This window comes from Lagenorhynchus albirostris, chromosome 1 (assembly GCF_949774975.1).
Source record: "Lagenorhynchus albirostris chromosome 1, mLagAlb1.1, whole genome shotgun sequence".
NCBI classification, from domain to species: domain Eukaryota; kingdom Metazoa; phylum Chordata; class Mammalia; order Artiodactyla; family Delphinidae; genus Lagenorhynchus; species Lagenorhynchus albirostris.
Window position 1 is genome coordinate 29,193,548 of NC_083095.1, and position 23,828 is coordinate 29,217,375.

Here is a 23,828-nt window from a genome sequence, read left to right on the forward strand (position 1 = left end):
AACTGAATAGAATATAGTCCTTTCCCTGCCTTTAAGGGAATCTCAGTGTGTGGATAAGCTAGTCTTTTAGGCAAGCCCTGGGTAAATCATACCAATGCCATAAGCATAGTCGCTGAGTCTTAAAGAGGGACTGATTGGTGGAGGGCAGGAGAAGGTGCCTGCTTGTCTGTTCCATATGAAATATAGAGAGCTAGGCTAAGGAATAGAAAGTGATGGAATAGATGTCTGGAGTAAAGGAGCACGGGTTAGGAGATTTTAATAAAGGGAGACAGGAAAGAACAGTAGGTGCCTTGAGATATTACAAACATTACTGAGGGGAAAAAAACCTTTAAAAAAGATGAAATTAATTCTATAGCAAATTAAAAAAATTATTAAGCATATGAAAACATATACCAAGTTTGATTTTTCTCATCTGTAATATGGGGGTTTTGAGAGAATTAATTGAGATGATGCACACTAAAGTACTATTAGCATAGTGCCTAGCACATAATAAGGACTTATGGTATTTAACCATTGTTGTTATTGTTGGCATAATTTGATCTTTTGGAATAGTGGTAGGAGAAGAAAATACTTTGTCTATATCATTATGCCAAAGGCTAAGCTGTATCTTAGAATAGTTAGACTTTTTCCTGCTTGTAATACAAAGCAGCTCTGTTCAACTTAATTTGAAATTGTTTTTCTAGTCTTCATTTCCTCTCTCTCCATACACGTATTTTCCTAAAAGAGTCATACAGCTTTATCAGTACACCCATTTTAATTACATCCTCTAATTCCCTCTTTGCCAAAAGGTTTGTGTATCCATTGCAAATGGCATGGTTATCCCAACACCAACTTTTCTGTTTTATGTGTTCCACCAGTATTGCACATTGACCTGACTGACCCAGCTCCAAGGGGCCACCTGTACACCTTGCATGAATTTAACTACATTGGTGTTGTCTGCTCCCATTGTAGCTAATGGCACTGACTCAGCCTTCCATGTGCTTGCTGCTAAGCCAGCCCATACTGCTCTAGCACCCGTAGCAATGCCTGTGCGTGAAACCAACCCTTGGGCCTATGCCCCTGATGCTGCTAACAAGGGAATTGCAGCCACACATTCGGGTAAGGTGACCACAGATGATGGTGAGGATTCTGGGATCAGATAAGTGACCCTTGTTCAAAAATCAGCCATTTAGCTGAGTGGGAACCAGGGAGGAGTCCTTTTAGGAAAAGTATGATCCCTCTTGGAAATAAACTACTACTAAGAAAGGATGGTGTCACAGACATAGAGAACAAACATATGGATAACAAGGGGGCAAGGGGATGAATGGGGAGATAGGGATTGACACATATTTACTACTATGTATAAAGTCGGTAACTAATGAGAACCTACCATATAGCACAGGGAACTCTACTCAGTGCTCTGTGGTGACCTAAATGGGAAGGAAATCCAAAAAGAGGGGATATATGTATACGTATGGCTGATTCACTTTGCTGTACAGCAGAAAATGACACAGCACTGTAAAGCAACAGTACTCCAGTTAAAAAAAGACGAAAAGAAAGGATGGTTCCTTCAGAGAGGAACTAAAGAGGTTAGGTTGATAGTTCTTAGGACCATAGAACCACCCATAGAGCTCCGTAATACCCAGATTCCTGGGCCCCACCTCCAGAGAGCCTGTCCCTGGATGCAGATCCGTGGCCATGCCTGCAGGAAGAGACGACTCTGCCTCTTACAATGGCAGGCCTACAAAAAAGGCTGCAAAAAGCACCTTGTATTTGCTTTTCTATATTTTCTAGTTTTTCTGTAATGAACATTTTAAAAAAACTTAATAACATTAAAGGCAGTTCACCAGGAAGACAACATATGTCTGGAAGCCAGGAAGGGGCCACAAAGTACGGCACCAAGTCGCTGGTTATTTTCTTTTCATTCTGTTAGAGCAGAAGGTAAATTACCTCAGGCCCTTTAGAGTATGTGCAGGCCACAGCAACGGTGGGGACGGGTTCTGATGCCAGCCAGCAGCCTTGGTTCGATGCAGTTGAGCCATATCTAGCAGCTCCTCAGTGTGGCTGAGGTAGCCACATGGTCTCATGGGTTCTCCCTGTCCTACCACAAAACCTGGTAATAGAGACTTTCCTCCCACCTACCAAAACCACAGAATATCCCACTGGGGGGCTTGTTCTACGTTAGGCTCATTCAAATAGCCAAGATTATCCAGTGAAGAAAGAAGCCCCTAATAATTCTGATTCTCTCCTCTCTTCCTCTTGTTGGTTCCAGGGACCGAGTGGGGTCAATCTTCTGGTGCTGTCTCTCCAGGTCTCTTCCAGGCTGGTCACAGACGCACTCCCTCTGAGGCTGACCGCTGGTTGGAAGAGGTGTCCAAGTGCGTCCGGGCTCAGCAACCCCAGGCCTCAGCTGCCCCTCTGCAGCCAGTTCTCCAACCTCCTCCACCCAGTGCCATCTCCCAGCCAGCGCCACCTTTCCAAGGAAATGCATTCCTCACCTCTCAGCCTGTGCCAGTGGGTGTGGTCCCACCCCTGCAGCCAGCCTTTGTCCCTGCCCAGTCCTATCCTGTGGCTAACGGGATGACCTATCCAGCCCCTAATGTGCCTGTGGTGGGCATCACTCCCTCCCAGATGGTTGCCAACGTGTTTGGCACTGCAGGCCACGCTCAGGCTGCCCAACCCCATCAGTCTCCCAACCTGGTCAAGCAGCAGACATTCCCTCAGTACGAGACAAGCAGTGCTACTGCCAGTCCCTTCTTTAAGCCTCCTGCTCAGCACCTCAACGGTTCTGCAGCTTTCAATGGTGTAGACGATGGCAGGTTGGCCTCAGGAGACAAGCACACAGAGGTTCCTGCAGGCACCTGCCCAGTGGATCATTTCGAAGCCCAGTGGGCCGCATTAGAAAGCAAGTCCAAGCAGCGTACTAACCCCTCCCCCACCAACCCTTTCTCCAGTGACTTACAGAAGACTTTTGAAATTGAACTTTAAGCAGTCCTTATGGTTTACGTATTTTGTCTGTACTTAGGCAAGGGCGGAGGGTGGAGGTCAAAGGAGCAAAGGGGACTTTGTGTTCCCAACCAGTATGCTTTTCACTAATCCCAAAGGTCCCCAGGAGCATGTCCAGGCATAGAGTGCTGAAGGGGTGATTGAAAAAAGTGGAGAAAACCATTCCTAGAGAAGAGCTGTCTTGCAGTTAGACTAAAGAATTTAAGGAAATGTTCCCCTCTGCCCCCCTCTTCCTCCCTCAGGCCCTCACAAATCTCTGGCAACAGAGAGGCAGAAGTATCTGAACAGGAACCTGTATTCAAAGCACATTTACTGGAATATAAAACACAACGGGAAGCAAAACGATCTCCCTTTGTTTTTCAGGCCATTCACCTGCCTCCTCTCTCAGTATTGGCCTGTCTTAAAGATCAAAAACAAGGTGGCCTGTGCTTGGGCTGGGGACAAGAGGCAGGCTGTGCTGCCAGAATTCCCAGGAGGGCACATCAGGAGCCGCCCAGCAGAGCTATATTTTAGGGGTAAAGTTGAGCTTCCATTTTGAGTAAGAATAAATATTATAAATATATATCAAAAAGCCAAAATCTTTATTTTTATGCATTTAGAATATTTTAAATAGTTCTCACTATTAAAAAGTTGTATGTGTTGTAAGTAATCTTGCCAAAGGTAAAGGGTTAGCTGTAAGAAATTGTACATAAGATTGATTTATCATTATGCCTATTGAAGTAAAAAGAGGAAGGGTTGGAAGTTGCAGACGGGATCCCTAGCTTACTTGGTATCATTTACTGTAAGTAGCACATTGCAACAACAATCATGCTTATGACCAATATAGTCAACTAGGTTGTAGTTTTAAATAAAGAGTGAGCAGTATTGTCCTGGTTTTAAACCTATAAAGAAATTCTAATGTCATTATTTTAATGGAATCAATCTAAATAGAGAATATGTATTTTCTTCTATATATTGCTGCAGTTTCCTTATGTTAATCCTTTACTTTGTTTTAACACTAAGGTGACAATGACATAATCATATCCATAGACAGGAACACAGGTTACTGTGTTGGTTTGTCATGTAGGTCTTGGTGGGTTTTGCTTTAAGTAAGTTTTGTTCCCACGAGTTTTGTGGGGATGGAGGTTCTAGTTTTATTAGCACTGCTTGTGCGTGTGCATGTGGGGGTGTGTGTGTCCATCCCTCTCCCTCCCAGTGAGCAGAACATCCCATTTGCCAGTTGCAGCCACTTGACCTCTGGTAACAACGTGAGATCCCATCTCATTTTTACTTTTGAACGTCGGCCTTACAATCAAATGTAAGTTATATATATTTGTACTGATGAGAATTTATAATCTGCTTTAACAGAAATAAATGTTCGTGGTAGAAGCTTTTGGCCATGAAGGGCTATTCTTTCCCCTTTATTAGCAAGTGAGTTTTGGTTCTTTTTGGTCTTGTCCTCTCTCCATTCTACTGCCGCCACAGATTTCTAGGTTGATGGCTAGAAAATCTTTCACCGGGATTAGTATATTCTTAAAATTCATATTTGTATCCACACTTTAGGCTTTGGTTGTTCCTAAGCGCATCTCTGATGTCAGATTCTTCTTGCTCAAAGTGCAGACTTCAACCTGGCAGCTGGTTAGAGATATAGAACCTCAGCCGACCCCAGACCTAGTCAGGATCTGCATTGTGACGAGATTCACATTCTGAGAAGCTGGGCTGGAGCAGTGATTTCCAACTTTGAATACGTATTAGAATCATCTGGGAGATTTTAAAATCCTCATGCCTGGCCCATACTCCAGACCAATTAAATCAAAATCTCTGGAGAGTAGAACCCCAGGTTCAGTTTTTTAAAAAGCTCCCAGTATGGAAGAAGGTTGAGAACCCCCAGTCTAGATTGAGTTTTACTCTCACCTCTAACCTTACCCCACTACTCTGTGACTAGTTCCAAGAACTAACCTACCTCAAACTTACCTTCTGAAGTGTGTCACAAATTTGCCAAATACTAGTTTAACTAAAGAACGGGGGAGTCCAAGAAGGTAGCCCTTATTTTCCAATTTCTACAGCAAAACCAGCCATGGTTAGGGAAAGGGATGCACCTCAATATTTTTTTAAAAATGAAAAGAAAAAAAGACCTGTGCCACCACATTTCTTTTGTTGAATGAGAGGTAGACCAAGAAGAAGTATCACTCACCCATGATGCAGCTGTTTGTCTTTTCCAGCCAGTGTGTTGGTAATAAAAAAGTCACCTTTCCCTGTAATGCCTGTCTTTCTTATGTCCCAGAATAACCTCTGTTACTAGGCCCAGCCAGTCCTCTGGAGGATGTGTAGAAGGTTAAAGTGGAAAGAAACTCGGAAACTCACTGAAACCAGGCCTCTTGATTTAGCAGCAAGGAATTAAGAGGCTCCAAGAGAGGAAGAATGACCTCTTCCAACTCAAACCATTTCTGAAACCACTTCCCTGTATTACATTGCCCTCCACTCCATTGGTTCCCCCCCCCATCCTGCTGGTGCTGTTTTTTATAATAGTGTTTTTGTTTTATTTACTTATTTATTTTTGGCTGAGTTGGATCTTTGTTGCTGCAACACAGGCTTTCTCTAGTTGCAGCGAGCAGGGGCTACTCTCTGTTGCGGTGCGTGGGCTTCTCATTGCGGTGGCTTCTCTTGTCGCGGAGCACGGGCTCTAGGCACACGGGCTTCAGTAGTTGTGGCTCGCGGGCTTAGTTGCTCTGCAGCATGTGGGATCTTCCTGGACCAGGGCTCAGACCTGCGTCCCCTGCATTGGCAGGCAGATCCTTAACCACTGCTCCACCAGGGAAGCCCAACAGTCTGCTTTTTATCTGGCAGCAAGTATTTTGCATCAGACATACTGGCTTGAGGAAGAGAGGCTCCTTGGTGGTCACTGCACCGAACAGGCCCACCTGCTCCCTGCAGGTGTGAGACGATCCTCACGGCTTGGCTTTGCATGTCTGCCTCGGGAGGAAGGCTCCATCCAGCCTCTTGATGAAAGGAAGGAGCTTTTCTAGTTCTTTCATACTCAGATAATGATGCAGTGGCTGCTCTTTCATCCCAAATCCCTATACTGGGCCTTTCATTTATATTCCACTTCGTCGACAGTTTTCACAAACATCATGCTATTAATGACCATATGCACAGATGGGATTTGAAGCTGGTTGCTATACTACCTAGAAGGGCGAGAGAGGCTAGAGCAATGAACCGCTGTTTGGACCCCAGATGAGACCTAGTTCTATCAAAGTATGCTTCCCTGATTCCCTGACACAACAGGAGTTAGTGTTCCCGTAGAAGATAGGTATTAACTTTGAGATCATTACACACCTCCCCACACAGCTTTAAATGAAGTGAGAACCCTGGTGGCTTTCTTTAAAACACAGTGAACTGATCCTGTGTAACAAATTTTAGAGGGAAGTTGTTGTAAAGTGAAGGATGTCCTTATCCAGATAGGGGCTTGTGGTACGTCAGAGAAGCAAACACTGCTGGGACTACAGAGGGAGGCTGCCGCTGGTGCTCAACTGCCGGAGCAGCTTTGAAGAGGCCAGTGTCTCCGGAGGAGAACTCCCTTTGCCAGCCAGACAGGGGAGACCGAGAGCCTGTCTTCCCTTCTCCCAGCCCTGTGAGTTGTAGCCCTGCTGCCAGATGGGCTGAGCAGGAGGCTAGACCCGGGAACAGCTGGCACAGCAGAAGCTGGAGTAGTACTCATTGCCGCAGAGCCGGGCCTGCAGGATCAAATCACAGTTGGCCAGCTCCGGCTGGTCGATGCACTCCCTGCCAGGGTCCCTCGGCACGGTGGCCAGTGCTGCAAGACATCGGGGGAGAGAGGGTGGTAAGAAAGCTCTGTGTAGGCTGAGAACTCTCCCCTACTATTTCATTTCATTTCGTTTCCCTGAAAGGAAAGTGCTGTCACTCTGTAACCTTGTGGCACCTGTATGTACAGCTATGGGAGGGCTCTCAGTTTCCATTGTCACTGGCCTCACTTCAGCATGCAGTTGTCCTCCCATTCTTTTGCAGCTTCCGCCCAGTGCACAGCCCATCACAGACTCCCAAATATTGACTGCCTGGACGATTAAACATCTCTGGAAGTTAACCCCCTGCCCTGACCATTGAGACCCGAAGAGCTGGACGACACTGTTGCAGCCTGTGGATGGGGCAGAAGAGAGAGCAGGGTCAGCCCTAAGCACAATTGAGTCGGCAAAGGCTGTGTTCTCTTTCACTACTGGTTTCCTCCTACCTCAAAAGTTTTGTGCCTTCAATAGCCCCAGCTTAGTCACTTAGTTCCCCATCTTTCCAATTTTTCCACTTCCCCCGGAGACAGCAAAGAGTATTAGGCAAGGTGACAGGAGGACAGGCTGTGAACGGTGGCACTGACACTACATCGAGCACAAAGTGCTGGTTGCCTCCCCCTCTGAATTTACTGGAAGCTTCAGTATCTTATAAATCCCTGTGAGAGTTTCATCCTGCTGCTTCATCTTAGCACTGAAGTGGCCTTTTCTTTCTGGAAGGGGCTCTTATGACTCAGCTTGGCTTAGGCCTGAGCAGCACCTCCCTGAAGTCACCTCACGGGGCTGGGGATGGCCTACTCCATGCCCTCTCCCCTGCTGCCTCCTAAAATACAACTGAAAGACCATACCTAACAAGTGGACGGCTGTATAAAGTAATACCGATAATACAAGAGTATGAACTACTTACGTTTACATAAAGAGCAAGCCATCTATGCCTATTCTTAAAAATCATAACTTTGGTATCAACTTTATCTCAGCCATTGCAGCCCTTGGACCCATCACGGCCAGAGGTGAGGAGGTGCTGGGCTTGCTGGTGAAGCACGCTGGTTGCCTGGGCGCCATCATGGCTCTGCCACTTCTAGCCGGGGGTCTCTGGGCAAATTAATATTACTTAAGCTCTCTGTTTCTCAGTTTTCTTATCTGAAGTGGAGATAATAATAGCACCTGGGGCACATAGTAAGCATGGCTAGAATGTGCGCATGTAACTGTTTTGCCCCATAGCATTCCCATTCACTTAGAGAAGTGTGAGTGACCATCCCCCGCTATGTTTTAACCCTACGATATTTTCTGTTTCTCACCCTAAACTTTTAGGCAAAAAGCTTGAGAGGTCTTCACAGTAGAAGTATGTCCCTTACACCAGAGTGTGACTAGCTCAAGGCCCCCCACCCTGATTCGAACACTGCAGTTCCAACATGCCACCAAACCACGAACAGGGCACAATGAGACAGCCTCAAGCAGTGAAATGCTACAAAAAGCTTACATGGGTGACAGCAGATAACATGCAGCCTAATCGATGGAACGAACACTGTTAAAGGAGGGAGGGAGATAGCTTCTCATCAAGAAAGGTCCCCCCCGCCGCCCACACACAAAAAAAGTAAGATTAGCAACGCTCATCTAACGGGGCGGGAGAAAGGCAGCTGGACTGAGGCCATAGTGTCCTATCCAGGAAGGCAGTCACGTCACACCACATCAGGAGCCCCACCAAACTTCAGCATCAACCAATTACAATTTAGCTTCCCAGGTAGACATGTCTATAGCTAATCACAAACATGCCCGTCTGGATCCTCCTAACAGCTCTCCTTCTCTCATAAATCTGCCTTCTGGCCCTGTCGCAAGTCTCGTAAGTTTGGTAAATACACAGACAAGGATCTATTTGCTGGGCAGGACAGAGGTGAAAAGTGGCCCCTACAGGACGGTGCTTTGGCCAAGGCAACTCCTTCACGCAGGCACGTGCTCCATCACTGAGTCTCTGAGCACCTGGTGATGCTGACACTGCGCTGGGCCCTGGGACGTGTGCGTCCCAGTCGCTGTCTGAAGGAGCTCAGACTGGAAGCCCACTGTCAGTCCTGCTCACTAAGCAACATTTCTACCAGACTTCAACCTTTAGCCTGGCCAATTCCAGCCTCAGCCCCACAGACAGGAGGTAGCCAGGTCTGACCATCCAGGCTGACCAGCACGGAAAGGCCCTGGCAGTTCTCTCCCAGGCTGTTTCAAGCCCCCCATGATAACTGGCCTGCTCCAAGTCACACTACCAGGAACTGGCAAGGTGAGGCAGGATTTGGAGTTGAGTCCCCTGGACTGCAGAGCCTGCCCCCTCCACATTCTGCAGCAGGCAGCCAGCTCTCAAGGACAAGCAGATGCCTGGGGTAGGCCTTCCTTACCCGGCGGGACCACCTTCACCTCGGTGCTGCGGCTGACTGCCTGGCTTCCACGGTAGGCGCTGCATGTGTAGGAGCCCTCGTCCCTGGCCTGCAGGTTGTGGATCAGCAGTGTGCCATCCGGGGACTGGTGGACACGGTGGCCATCGGCCCGCACCGGCAGCCCATTCCTAGGGGGGAGAGGACGCTGGGAGAGCTGTCCAGGCCCTGGGAAGCTGTGCCAGCCCTCGCAGGGCCAGGGGGAGGTGGTGATCCAAGGCCACCCCAGAGCCAACGACTCCCTCTTTGCGGCCCCTCACCTTAAGGAAGGGATGGGTCTGGTACCAAGATGATAGACCAGCAACGCCGAAGCAAAATACCTCGGAAGTGAGGTGGACTCACACCAGCTGATCTAAGTGACTGCAGATCTGCCCCTTATCCCCACAGGAGTCTCTCTCCCCCTCTTCGTCCACAGAGGTCCTCTAAGCAGCGGGATGAAGGACACGAGCATCCTGCCTCCAGCGAGGTGGGGCGGGGTGCAGGTGGTAGGGGAGCCCTCCCTAAGGAGGACAGCTGGCCGAGGCCTGACCTGAGGGTGAGGAGGAGCGGCTGGCTGACAGGAGGACACGGGGACCCGGGGGTTTGAAGGAAGGCCATGGCCGCAGCGAGGAGAGTGGGCGTGGGAGGAAGTGCGCACGGCTCCTGTCAGGAGTCCGGACCGGATCCTGGGGGTAAGCGAGGGGTGTGAGCTGAGCAGGACTGACAACGCCACGTGTGCTTGGAAAGGATCACCAACCGCAGCGTGGGGCAGGGACAAGCCCGAGGGCAGAGGCCAGGTGAGTGGCTGCCGCAGGTGTGCACACAGGTTGACGAGACAGACAGTAAAGCAAAGGGACCTGGGTGAGGGTCAGAGGTGGAGGAGAAGAAGAGATCAAGGGTAGCAGGTTCCTAGCTTGGTTACTGGGCAGTGGTGGTGCACCTCCACCATGGGGAGACCCAGGGCAGGATGAGGAGTGAATGGTGAGGTTATTTTCCCCCATTTCGCATTTCGGGTGCTCTGAGACACCAGGAGCCATCAGGTTTGAGGTCTGGACCCAGGTAGTGTCTCAGCACTGATGGTCCTGGAAACTTCATGTCTACAGGGCTACCCAAGGTGAAGTTAGAGAAAAGCCGAGGACCGAGGACCAAGGACAGACCTCAAGGTACACCAACCTCTCAGAGAGAGGGATGTGATGAGCGGGCCAGGAAAACAGAAGCTGCAGCCGGAGAAGCAGGAAGGAGACTGCAGGTCATGTGGGACTGAGTCTGTTCAAGGACTGAGGAACAGGGAGGTACTGGTGACCTCGGTCAGGGCAGTGTCCCTGGCATGGGGGTGCGGGGGTGGAGGAGAGGCCCCCGGGCAAGGGCTGAGCTGCCAGCAGGGAGGTGAGCAGACCAAGATAATGTGAACAGCCGTGCATGAAGGGGACGCAATCTAGGACCCCACTGCAGGGAAACACTGGGTCAGAGGAGGGTGTGTTTATGTTTGTTTTGAAGAGGGGTGTCCTGAGCATGTTTGCTGCTGGGAAGATCCAGGCCTGATAGGATAATCACAGCCACAGCTGATCAGGGCAGGGCCGGCTGAGGGAACCAGCTGAGAAGCCTGCAGAGGCTCCCACCACCTTCCCTGGCATCAAGGCCACAGAGAGGCAGCTGACCTCTGTGCCCCTCACCGTTCCTGCCAGTGTGCAGGCCCATTCCCATCCTGGCATCATCGCTCCAATACTCACCCTTGAGGCTTGACCAAGAACATCCTTCCCTTCATCCATTCTCCCAGACAGGAGACAGCCTCACCCCACTGTGCACAGACGCACTTAGGGCAAACCTCTGGAGCCTGGGGGACACTGGGCCATCTCCTGCCTGGGAGTTTTTGGGGGGCTCAGATTACCCCAGGATCCCCAGAGCCTAGCCTAGTCCTGACATACTGCAAGGAGGAAGTGGGCAAAAAAACGCTGAATGAATAAAAGACCAACAGATTTGGGGTGAAAGACCACTGAAGTCCTCAAAGCTGTGTGCAGCCCAGGGTTTCTCAACGCCAGTGGAGATTCTGTCACCCAGGAGACATTTGGCAACATCTGGAGACTTTTTATTGCCATGACTTGGGAGGGAGTGCCACTGGCATCTGGCAGGTAGATGGCCTGGACGCTGCTAGACGTCCTCCAGTGCACCCCAACAGACGAACGTGTCAGCCCAAAATCTCAATAGTGCCGAGGTTGAGAAACCCGGGGTAGCCCGACCAACAGAAAAGAGCAGTCCCAGGGGGCTTCCGGGTGTCGGTATGAGGGCGCTGTGGCCCCTTCCCTGACACCAGGCCGGGAGGCAGGAGTGGAAGAATAAGGGGAAGGGGCAGTGGTGACCGCAGCATCCCGCAGGAAGGTGCACCCCCTGTCTGGGCTGTACCACCTCAGGTACGAGGGCCCGAGGGCCAGGCCTGCCTGGAGCAGAGCCTTACCTGGACCATCTGATGTTCACGCTTTCGCCCGCCACCGCACACAGCAGCCTGGCCGTGTCACCTTCTGGCACCATCACCGTAGAGGGCAGCCCTGTGATTGTCAGCTCCCCTGGGCCCAAGGAGGGGGCACTGTCAGCCACCACGCCCATCCTGGCCCACCTGACCTCAGAGGCCACCGGCCACACTCACCCTCCCGCCCGGGACTGCCACCTTACCCAGAACTCTGAGCTGGACCCAGCGCTGGTCTCGGTCCTGCCCGTTGACTGCAACACAGGTATAGAAGCCTCCATCTTCCACAGCCACGCGGCTGATGACCAGGGAGCCGTCGGACTGCAGCTGGTGTCTGGGGGCCAAGCACAATCAGGTGTCCCCACCCCAAGGTGCCCGGCAGGGGGCAGGAGGGGCAGGATCTTCCCTCCCCTGGTGAGAGGCTGAGCAGCCCCTGCTGTCACTGGGATCTGACCAAGGGCCAGTAGGCCTCCAGCCCTCAGGCCCTCCAGCTGCTGCCACTCTCCTTAAAGATGCCTGACTTTAGAGCCTGAATAAACAAGTCAAGTTTTCTGATACAAAATAATTCTGGTTTGGGTTTCTAGTTTTTGCTACACTTGTTCACTAGGCTCAGTTCTGGTTCTACCACTTAGGAGCTGTGTGGTGTTCAGCTTGTGCGTGTCAAATGGGGATGAAATAGCACCCACCTATTTGGTCTCCTCTGCAGGTCATAGGAGGAGAAAAGCCTCACCTCCGAACGGGCCCAGTAAATGTGAGCCCTTGGGATTACGGCCAGAAGTGTGTCCGCCTCTGTTTCCTCGCTCGGCTGTCACCTCTGTTAGCAGGCCCTTACTTCTGTCCGCTAACCACAGTCCAGACAGGCCCAGAGACCCAAATGCGGTCTGCCCGAGGAGCCCGACGCCACAGCTCCAACCCTCAAGGGGCCCTGGGGTCCTCCTCAGGACCAGGGGGCACCTGCAGCTCCCTCCCCCAGTGGGGGTGCAGCTGGAGGCCGGCCAGGCGGGAGGGGAAAGGAGCTGAACGAACCTGGGAGAAGAGAGGGGCTGCCCATCTCTCTGCCACTCGACGCTTGTGGGTGGGAAGCCCTCAGCACGACAGGTCAGCCGGATCTGCTGGCCTGGATGGGCGTCCACCACCCCAGGCTGGTGCCGGTCCAGACGCAGCCTGCAGAGCAAGCACCCCACGGCCGTGAGGGGGTCCTTGCAGCTGCCTCTCCCCCACTCCCACCCACGTCAGGGGACGGGACCTCCGCACAGCCTCGTGGGCCCCTTCCCCCTCTCCAGCCAGATTCCGCTTCCCAACATCACCCCTTTGTTCCGGTTGGGACATCTTGGACCAGGTCTAAAAGACACCTGTGGCTTATCTCACCTCCCCACCCAGAACCTCCGACTGTCCCCCGCCCGACCGACCTGCGCGTCTGCCTCCAGGTCCTTGACTTGGGCACCCCCAGCTCTCTGCGTCCCCTCCGTAAACTGCCCTTCTTCAAGGCCTTCTCAGGCCCTCTAGCTGCCGGTGTCCTCCCCTCCCTCGGCTCCTGAGGCCTGGGCCAGGCCCTGGCTCCGTTCCCCACGACTCAGGGTGGTGGGCGGGGTCCCCTTCCTCCTCCAGAAGCTGAGCTCCGGGAGCCATGCTTCCCCAGCCCTCCCCTCACAGAGCCCTGAGCAGGCACCAGCAAGCCCGCTCACAGCACACGCTGGCCTGGGACCACCCACCCTCCCCCTGCTCTCCCCAAGACCTCCCCTAACCCCGGCCTCAGTGGGGCAGACCAAGAGCGGGACAGCACTGCACACTGTTACCTGCTCGTGGGCCATGGGTGCGAGGAGGAGACGGCCCCCCGGCCCCCAGAACCGCCCCCTAGGCTGGGGTCCCGAGGACTGTGGCCCTGGGCTGGGTCCCTGGCCTGAGGGAAGTGCCTTGGTTCAGCCTCAGGAATCACGGCCACGTCACCCCCTGTCATGAGGCAAGGAGAAGCAAGGGGTGAGCTGTGGGGAGAAGGGGGTGGAAGGAAGGGTGGGCCATGGGGCCCGCGGGGAACCAATGGAGAAATGAGGGCCACAAGGGGCAACACATCTGCCCCAGCCCAGCTGGAGCATGTGGTCCCTGCCACCAGGAGGCCTTGGCCCAAGGAAACACTAGTCCTCCAGTGTCGAGGCCCCCCGGCCCAGGCCCTCCCGGTACCCTCCCGGTACCCCACCCCGGGGCCCATGAGACCCACTGCGGGGGGGTGGGGACAGAGACCTGTGATGCGAAGCTGGATCTTCTGAGAGCCACGGTCTGGCCTGGTGCTGCCACAGCTGTAGGTGCCAGTGTCCTCTGCCCGCAGGGGGCTGATGACCAGGGAGCCATCGGGCTGCAGCTGGTGCCTGAATGAAGAGAAGGCGCTTGAGCTCTGGGCTCCTGAGGCAACGATGAGCCTGGCCCCTATAAGAGGCGCCGTCGCCCCACACTCACCCGCCCGTCCCAGGAGATCAGAGGGGCTGTGCAGGCTGCACACACACCTGGCAGAGGAGATAGGCCGCCCGTCTTTCTGCCACCTGGCGTGGGGGTCCAGGGAGCTGTCATCTGGGCAGAAGAGCCGCACCAGCTGCCCCAAGGCCACCTGTACCAGGGAGAGCTCCGAGCCTGCCAGGGTGATCCTGGAAAGGTGGGAGGGAGGGTCTGCATGAGTGTCGGGACCAGGGACTTCACCACACAGAAAGCTTGGTGCCCATCCCGTCCTGGGCACGGTGGGGCCAGAGGGTCCCAGGGGAAGCCAAGCTCCAGAAGCCCGAGGACTGAGGAATCCGCCCTCCCCCCCCCCAATATCCCCAGGCGTTGCTACCTCAACCTGTTCCTGCCAGAGCACAGAATAGGCACAGAGCCCAGGGAATGGAGAGGCTGGGAGAGAAGCAACACCAGGTTCCCATGGGGAGCTAAACACATGCCTGACCCCTTTGGAATTCAAAGTTTTATTGATTTTGTTTTTAATCTTCCCAAATCTCATTAATATGACAGTCACAAGACTAACAACAAATGAGACCCACATTAAACCTATGAGATCACATCACCATTTTACAGGGCAAGAAACTGAGGCTTCGAGAATTTGGATGACTTGCCAAAGGTCATGAAGCTTATAACCTAGGCATCAACTAGACAGGCCCTGGGCTATACCGGCAAGATCTGCTGGAGAGTCTAGGCACCACCATCCACCGATTGCCTGACCCTAAGCAAGTCTCATATCTCCAAAGCCTGAGCTTCCCCATCTGTAGAATGATGGTAGCAAGGCCCTCCAGTCTGGGCTGTTTGGAAGATTCCAGGTTAGGGACGGAGGGGGGCCCAGCTGACCTCAGGGTTTTAGCTCCAAAAGGCTCAGCCCTTGGGCCTGGGTCCCTAATCCCCCATCCCACCTGGGGAAGGTGGGCCTCACCTGTAGGAGGAGCTGTGGGAAGGTGGCACTGGTGGTCCTGCGTCTCCGCCCAGTCCAGCGGCACTGGGCCCAAGCTCCTGGCCCTGGGGCCCTTCTCCAAAGGCCTGTCTGTGGTCCACGGCCCCCGGCCCAGGCTCTTGATCTTGCCTCCAGAGGCCACCGGAAGGCAAGGGCTTTCTCTGGACAACAGGCCCCGCCCCGTGCCGGCTGGCCTCCTGCTGGTCCCCAGGACTGCTGCCACCACTGTCTCTATGGGTGCTTTGGCCAGAGGCCCCGGGGTCGTGTTGGCGGGGCCCATGTTGGGGTCCCCGGCAGCTGCTCACACACTCCTCCTCTGAGGCAAAGTTATTGGCGTTGCCATGGCAGCCACCATACCAGAAACGGTTACACTGGCCCACGGAGGCGATGAAGTACCAGCGGGCGGCCCAGTCCGTGCAGGAGCCATGGGCACTGGGCAGTAGGCACCGCACAGGGTACACTGAGGGGGCAGGGAGGACGCAGGTCACCGAGACCCAGTAACGAAGCTGCAAACGCTGCCCAGGACGTAGGAGTGAGGCCCTTCCCAGGGTACGGAGCACATCTACACTGGGCCCCTGACCAGCCCTGGGGACAGTCTGTTCACTGCCCAGACCTGCCCTGGGCTGGGAACCCAGCAGCCTCCACAATCATCCCCGTCCACCTCCACCCCCAGAACTAGAGCCGTCCAAAGGTCAGGGCCATGAGCTCCCCGGACAGGCTCCCTCGTGCTCTTCCCCACCTGACCCAGGCCCCAAGGGCGCACACAGAGCAACCCCAGGGCCAAACCTTGCTGTGCTTAGCTCACAATGAGGACCCAGCCCTGAGCCCCCAAAGGCCTGTGAAGATGCCCAGTGAGGGGCCCACCCTTGTTCCCAGGGCCCTTCACCAGCTCTGAATCTTCTCCAGCCCCCAGCCTGCCCATAACAATCACCCTCCTCCCAGGCACAGCCTGCTCCCTCTCCGCATTCAGATGTGACCACGCTGGCCCCTGCTTAAAGCCCATCCAGGTGCCCAGCCCCCTGCAGACTCAGCCCACCAGCCCACCTGGCTTCCAACGTCCCTGTGATGGTCCCTGGCACTCCACCCATGCACCCGCCTCACAGCCCTCCTTCCAGGACTCATCCCAGGCAGGGTGGGGACACCCCATCCATCCCAGCCCTGACCTCCCTGTCTCTGGAGGGGGCTGAGCCCCGGGGGCAGCACAGCCTTCCTTCTCTGTGGAATCCCCACTGACAACACTCCCCAACTCCCTCAAGCAACCAGGCGGCGACAAGTGCAAACTGTTGGACACGATAATAATCTTGCACTGTTCTCTGGCCCGGCACCTAGTAGGTGATCAGTAAGTATTTGTGGAAGAAAAGAGCAATAACCAAGGCAGTAGGAAGGTTCTCGGCTCTGGGTGGGGTGGCGAGCACAGTGGGACCAGAGCCTACCCACCAGGAAGGACAGGAAGGGGCATCCACTCACTGTAGCTGGGCTGGCCCACACAGCCTTCCCCAAGAGGGCCCACCGCAGAGGCCATGTTGTCGTAGCAACAGCCGAACTGGGAGACCCGGCACTCACTGGGCTCATTCTGCTGGGCCTGGGGAGGAAGCCCAAGTTTGGGAAGTTGGAAATAAGTCTGGCTCTTGGCGGGAACTCTAGGCTGCCAGGTAGAGGATGGCACGAAGAGGGACAGAACAGTGAACGCACGGAGCATAACCCCAGCCCTGGGGGCAGATCAGAGGCCAGGAGAATGTTGGCTGAACCCCCCAGCTCCAGCCCAGGCCTGTCGCTGAAGCCCTATGCCCTCCAGAGGATGGTCCAGTCCAGCCGGCTTCAGGGACCTCCTTTCTGCAAGGCTAAAGCTGCAGAGCCTGGGTCGCAGTGGCTCTGAGCAGGCTCGGGGGCTGGACTCCTGCCCCTCACATGACCAGACACTTACCGTGGAAGCCACCTCTCTCGACTGTGGCCTGCTCCCGGTGTTGCTGCGTCCATAAGAGCTCGCACAGCCAGCCTGATGGGGCCCCTCGGCCACAGACACCCCGTCAGGACAGCACCCGAACCTAGACAGACATCACACAGCCCTCCCCTCACCACCCAGCCCTGACCCCCACCCCTACCAGGGACCCTGAGCTTCCTGCATCCCAGGATCCGGGCTCTGAGGCTCCCTGAGCCAGGGCCTGACCGGGTGAAGATCCGCGTGGGAGACGGGTTTGTGAACCCCAGTCTCTGCCATGTCCACTGGCCGCTTAGAGGCTCCCAGTGAGGGCGACAGGAAAACAATACGCAGGGCTGAACCCTTAGTAATTGAGAGATCTTCAACTCACACAGCCCACCACAAAGCCGAGGAGGGGGAAATGCACCTGAACCTGCCCAGACACCAGGTTCCCAGGGAGTTTTTACAAAATGTCAGCGGTTGGGCGATGGGGCAGAAGAGGGTGTCAGAGGAGCCCACCACTTAGTTCACCTCCACCAACCAGGAGCTGGGAAGGAAGGTGAAAGAAGGAACATATCAAAGCACCTTCTATGTGCCAGGCACCATGTGATTCGTTTCAGCCTCACAGGAACCCCAGTCAGTGGCTGTCATTGTTCCCAATTCTCAGCAGAGGAAGCCAAGATCAAAGAGGTTAATAACTTGCCCCAAGTCACCCAGCACGCAACCGGTAAGCGGCTGAGCTGAGAACCACCCCCAGGCTGCTGGGCGCGAATCTCAGCCCTTAGCACCACAGCCTCTGAGGGACTGGGGGCCTGGTTTGGATCGGAGAGCTAGAATCATAGCCCACTTGCCTTCCCAGAGCCTCAGGCTACATCTCAACAGGCTGACTTCTGCAGAGAAAGCAGGGGGTTTTGCCCACAGCCAGCACGTTAAGGAGCTCAGCGAGAGGAACCCAAGCCCTCGGTTTTGCGCTACCAGGGCAGCTCAGCCTGGAGCTCTGCTAAGCCACCTCACGCCCTCTCCGAGCAGAGACACTGCCCGTGCATCAGACACACCCCCTGAACACACACCTTCCCTCTTCGACCTGGGGAGAAGGAAGAGGCACCCACCTGCTCTGCTGACATGAGGCCCCCGGGCAGCCTTGCCACTGCGGCCCAAGAGACGCAGTGTGGCCATCGGGGCAGCACCCATGGGGGCTGTGTCTGCAGTCACGGGGCCCCAAGCCAGACCGCAGGGGCTGCCGGTGTGAGGAATGCCGCAGAGATGGGGCTGGGCCCGGGGCTGGCAGGTGTGGGCTCTGGTCGCCTCTGGGGTTACCCCGAGCTGAGGGTTGCTCCTGGGGTGCCCACCACTGGTCTCTGAAATCTAGAGAGAAGAGGAAGCAGAGGTCATGTGATGTCTCCACCTGGCTCCTCACCCTCCATCTGTGTCCGCATCAGACCCACCTCTCCCCATCCCCCCAAACCACCTGCCGCCACCCTCAACCTCCATCTCAAGGGCCCGGGGCTGGGGGCTTCCACTGAGCTTCTCACCTGAGGTGGGGGCCTCCTGTGGGCCCAGAGACATCCACGGGTCCCTGGGGCTGGTGTGCATGTCCTGCATGCTGGGGACTTCTGCAGGGAGCCGGGGCAGTCAGGGTGCAGAGGGAAGGCCACCCCCACCAACATCTGCTCCCACCCCACTACTCAGGCAGGACCTGGGGAACCCAGGACAGTAGAAGGAAAAAGGAGCAGACTTGTGTTTTTATAAACACCCTTCCCAGGTTTCAAGAGAGTCTTTGATTGCATAGAAAATGCTCATGTTACGTGTTCAGCAAAAGGAAAAGCCACATGTAAAATTAGCGTTTATGTTTGATCCCAATGACATAAAGCAAAAAATGATACACAAACATTTTTAATTGGACTAATGAAAAGATAAACAATCCAGTTTTAAAATGGGCAAGGAACTTGAACATATGCTCCTCCAAAGAAGACACACAGATGGCCAACAAGCACATGAAAAGATGCTCTACATCATCAGTCATTAAGGAAACGCAAATCAGAGCCATAAGGAGACACCACTTCGTATGCACTAGGATGACTCTAATCAGAAAAGACTGAAATAACAAGTGTCGGCGAGGATGCGGACAAACTGGAAACCCATGCACTGTTGGTGGGAATGTAAAATGGTGCAACACTGTGGAAACAGCCCGGCAGTTCCTCAAAAAGTTAAACGGAGTTACCATAGAGCCCAGCAATTCCACTTCTAAATATATACCCAAGGGAACTGAATATACACACCCACACAGAAACTCCTACATGAATATGTTCATAGCAGCATTATTCATTATGGCCAAAGGGTAAAAACAACCCAAATATCCATCAACAGACACATGGATAAACAAATCGGGCACATCCATGTAACTGAATGCGATTTAGCCGTAACAAGGAATGAAGTGCTGATGTATGCCACAGCTTGGATGAACCTCAAAAACATTCCGCTAAGTGAAAGAAGCCAGATGCAAAAGATCTGCTCTTCCTTTTATCTGATATTATCTAGAATTGGCAAATCCATAGAGACAGAGAGCAGGTCAGGTGACCAGGGAAGGGGACTAGGGTTAATGGGGAGTGATTACTTGATGGGTACAGGGTGTTTATATGGGGTGATGAAAATTTTTGAACCTAGAGAGTTGGTCGTTGTACAACATTGTGAACACAACAAATAAGAGCACACTGTCTACTTGGACTTCCCTGGTGGCACAGTGGTTAAGAATCCGCCTGCCAATGCAGGGGACACGGGTTCGAGCTCCGGTCCAGGAAGATCCCACATGCCGCGGAGCAACTAAGCCCGTGCACCACAACTACTGAGCCTGTGCGCCTAGAGCCCGTGCTCCGCAACAAGAGAAGCCACCGCGGTGAGAAGCCCACGCACCGCAACGAAGAGTAGCCCCCGCTCGCCGCAACTAGAGAAAGCCCGCGTGCAGCAACGAAGACCCAGCGCAGCCATAAATAAATAAATAAATAAAAACAGCACACTGTATACTTTAAAGTGGTTAACTGTGTTGATTTTCACGTCAATTTTTAAAAATCCATATTAAAAACAATTGGATTAATAGATGAAGGGATAGAGAGTAGATGATGAAAAAGTAATTACAACAAATATTAATTGTGAACTTGATGGTGGGCACGTGGCTGCTCACCACACAGCTCTTCAACTTTCCTGTGTGATCCAAATTCCTCATCGTCTCTTGTCCAGCTTAGTGAACTTACTAAAAACCACAAACTGTACCATTAGCATGGGTGAATTTTACGCTGTATTATGTTTAACCACCTCAATATTAAGTTCTTAAAAAGATTTTCATCACAAAATATTAGAGAAAAAATGCAAAAGGCTGAGTAGATAAGATTAGGATAATAGGAATTTTTAAAAATGATACCCAAAAGAATACTAGCAGGACACCCCCCAAATGCTCACAGTGACTGTGAAACAGACTCACAGAGAACAGATTTGTGGCTGCCAAGGGGGAGGGGGGTGGGGGAGGGGTAGATGGGGAGTTTGGGATTAGCAGGTGCAAACTATTTCATAGAGGATGGATAAACGACAAGGTCCTACTGTATAGCACAGGGAACTATATACAATATCCTGAGATAAACCATAATGGAAAACAACATATATACTTATACACATACATATATATAAAAAACTGGGGACTTCCCTGCTGGTCTAGTGGTAAAGAACCCGCCTTACAATGCAGGGGATGCGGTTTTGATTCCTGGTCAGCGAACTGGGATCCCACATGCCACGGGGCAACTAAGCCTGCGTGCCACAACTACTGAGCTCGCGCGCCTCAACTAGAGCCTGCGTGCCACAAGCCACAGAGCCCACGCACTCTGGAACCCACGCCACAACTAGAGGAGCCCAGGCGCCACAACGAAAGATCCCGCATGACTCAACGAAGATCCCGCATGCCGCAACTAAGAACCAATGCAGCCAAAAATAAATAAAAAAATAATGATAAATCTTTCAAAAAATAAAACTGAATCACTTTGCTGTACAGCAGAAACTAACACAACATCGTAAATCAACTATACGTGAATAAAATAAATTAAAAAAACAAAACCACCAAAATGCTCACAGTGAAAGTTTCTGAGTGCTTTGTGTGTGTGTGTGTGTGTGTGTGTTTTGTGAGGCAGAGGTGCGGGGGGGTCCCCTCCTTCTATTTGTTAGTTTTTCAAATTTTCCACAATAAACATATTACTACCTAGTGGAACAAAGTTATAAAAAATAAAATAAGTGAAAATCCCATTCTCGCATGGACATCTTGCCAGTCTCCAGGGAATATTTAAAAAATAATGATTTAGGGTTGGAAGATTCCAGTAGAGAAGAGGTAAAATCTTTGTTTTCATTTTATTACCTACCCAACCTGGGCCAAAACCTCGGACAAGGCTGATTCCAGTTCTCTCCCCTGTTCTGGTCTCCTACGCACATTCGGCCCTGCGTTCACAGCCCCCAGCCAGCCTTGGAATTCCTGTTATCTCTCCGTTGCCTGAAAGGCACCTTTCTGCCAAGTCCACCCTGCCTCTGGCTTCCCCTCCTGTGACTCTTCTCTGCCACCTTTTCAGGCTTAACTTGGAGTCCGGGGCCCCTCCCCACACCCACACCCGCAGGGGATGAGGCTCTGCTGGGCCAGCGCCAGCCCCTCCACTCCCATTATTCTCTCTAAGAGCCTGGATTTCTGCACCTGCTCCCCACCTGGCTCGTACTTCTCAACTCTCTCCACTTTGGCCTGACAGGCAGGTGCCAAATCTGTCCTAAACATCTTTCATGGCGTCACTCTAGCTCCAAAACTTTCAGTGGCTCCCCTGGGCCTATTAGACAAATTTAATCAGTAGCCAGAGGCCTGAGGCCCTCAGCATCACCGCAGCCCGAAGAGCACCTTCCCTGGACAGACCTGTCATCACCCCCATACCCTGTGCCGAGGGCCGGTCCTGGGCCCCTACTGGTCTCGCAGTTACTGAGCACTTGAAATGTGGCTTGAGGGACTGAGAAAATGAGTTTTAAATTTTACCGAACTAGAATTATTTTTAAATTTAAACACTGACACTTGATTCATTTATTGAAAAACCTTCAGTATGTCTGGAACAACTTGGGGATGTGAATCTGCTTTTTCAACTGTACGTTTCATGACATCTAAATCGAGATCGACTACACCAGTGTAATTTCAGCACTGTGGGTTCAATCCCTGGTCGGGGAACCAGGATCCCACATGCCGCAGGGCAACTGGGCCTGCGCGCCACAACCACTGAGCTTGCGTGCCTCAACTAGAGAGCCTGCGTGCTGCAAACTACAGAGCCCACACGCCCTGGAGCCCATGCGCCACAATTAGAAAAGAGAAAACCTGTGCACCACAACTAGAGAGAAGCCTGCGCGCCGCAAGATCCCACGTGCCTCAATGAAGATCCCGCATGCCACAACTAAGACCTGATGCAGCCAAAAATAAATATATATATATATATATAAAATAAATAACTCTTAAAAATAATAAAATGTGGTTCTTAGAAAATTTTAAATGACATGTGGGGCTTGCCTTCTATTTCTATTGGCGAGCACTGCTCAAGAGTCTAGAAAAGATGGGGAAGCAGAGCTGTCCTGTGTGTCCGCTCAGAAGCCCACCCCTCAGGGGGCCGCCTCTTTGCACCCTTGGCCCCTCCTCCCGGGCACTTGCCAGTAAGCACTACAGCACTAGTTACAGTACCCAAAACAGCAGGAACCACCTAAATTCTAAATTCATACCCACCATGGACTTCTGTGGAGCCCCTAGAAATCACAAGACGAAAATGTTCACAGACCAAATGTCATTAGGGGCAAAAAGGAGATACAAAAATCACCCATACGTTACAAGGAAGTTCACTAAATATTTATCCCAACAATGGATGGAGTCAAGGGTAATTTAAGTTTCTCGCTATATACTAATTTTCTAAATTCTCCAAATTTTCCACAATGAACATAATTATTTTTATAATTATGAAAACAGCAATGAAGGTTATTTCTTTTACAACTCAGCCTGGCCTGAAGGTCTCTTTCTGTTTCCCTCCTTTCGACCTATGTGAATGCCTCTCTGTGGTAAGTTCAGGACAGCCTCTTCCAGGAAGGCATCCAGGGTCCCGGGACACCGAGTGGCTCCAGGGAGCTGGACTTGTAAGAGCCCGAGGATCCATCTGCTCGCGCACCCCAAGGGCCAGGCCCAGGCGAAGGAGCCCCAGGAGCCCGGCCCAGGGTCCCCCAGAGCCTCACCGCCACTGCCGCCCACCCTTTGCTTATGGAGTACTGTGTATTCAGGCACTGTGCCAAGCGATCATCACGAGCCTGGAAAGTCAGTCTTATTAACCCCACTGTACGGATGGGCAAACCGAGGATCAGAGAGGAGGGGCAGTTGCCCACGGCCACACGGCTGGTCAGCAGTGAGTGGAGATTTGAATCCAGGTTAGCGGTTGGCTCCAGGCCACTGGCTCTTAGCCACCTTGCCACGTGCCTCCACTGGAACCCAACCATTCCCCCATCATTAGCACATCAGGGCCACACGCCTCTCTGCAGTATCTCAAAGCCACCCTCCGGCTCAGCCCCAACCCACACTTTCCCTCAGTAACACTTCCTCACACCAAGTAAGTTGCTGGCCTTTGTGCCCTTTGTCCTGCAGCTCCTCACGACTGGGACACCTTCCTTCCCAGTGGGGATGGGGGTGAGGGGAGGCGGGAAGGCAGAGGCAATACGCAAGGACAATCCTTCCTGGACGGCCTCCCTCTCTGCACTCAGTCACCCAGTCACTCAACAGTTACTGTACCTAGCACACGCTAGCTAAGTTCTGCAGGGGTATAAACAGAAAGAAGGA

General features: G+C 52.7%; 2 protein-coding genes across 11 annotated transcripts in view; one reads left to right on the forward strand and one right to left on the reverse strand.

The window, feature by feature from the left end:
• NUMB (NUMB endocytic adaptor protein) overlaps positions 1-4,353 on the forward strand; it is a 187,299-nt gene extending 182,946 nt beyond the window's left edge. For 8 of the 10 annotated variants that reach the window (XM_060139600.1, XM_060139625.1, XM_060139671.1 and 5 more), the window contains 2 exons: positions 952-1,098; positions 2,252-4,353. In XM_060139600.1, the coding sequence (XP_059995583.1) occupies positions 952-1,098; positions 2,252-2,967 (863 nt within the window). In that variant the 3' untranslated portion in view covers positions 2,968-4,353. The remainder of the gene's footprint in view (positions 1-951; positions 1,099-2,251) is intronic. The other 2 variants (XM_060139655.1, XM_060139663.1) reach the window with 1 other exon arrangement.
• Positions 4,354-6,430: 2,077 nt separating this feature from the next.
• The window catches only part of PAPLN (papilin, proteoglycan like sulfated glycoprotein), a 34,031-nt gene continuing 16,633 nt past the window's right edge, over positions 6,431-23,828 (reverse strand). Inside the window, exons 15-27 of the mRNA XM_060139546.1 lie at positions 18,493-18,573; positions 18,070-18,325; positions 16,967-17,087; positions 16,510-16,624; positions 15,025-15,502; positions 14,117-14,254; positions 13,857-13,981; positions 13,415-13,568; positions 12,645-12,782; positions 11,825-11,952; positions 11,610-11,718; positions 9,143-9,309; positions 6,431-6,778 (exon numbers count right to left, since the gene is read on the reverse strand). Coding sequence (XP_059995529.1) covers positions 6,636-6,778; positions 9,143-9,309; positions 11,610-11,718; positions 11,825-11,952; positions 12,645-12,782; positions 13,415-13,568; positions 13,857-13,981; positions 14,117-14,254; positions 15,025-15,502; positions 16,510-16,624; positions 16,967-17,087; positions 18,070-18,325; positions 18,493-18,573 — 2,153 coding nt within the window. The 3' untranslated portion in view covers positions 6,431-6,635. The remainder of the gene's footprint in view (positions 6,779-9,142; positions 9,310-11,609; positions 11,719-11,824; positions 11,953-12,644; positions 12,783-13,414; positions 13,569-13,856; positions 13,982-14,116; positions 14,255-15,024; positions 15,503-16,509; positions 16,625-16,966; positions 17,088-18,069; positions 18,326-18,492; positions 18,574-23,828) is intronic.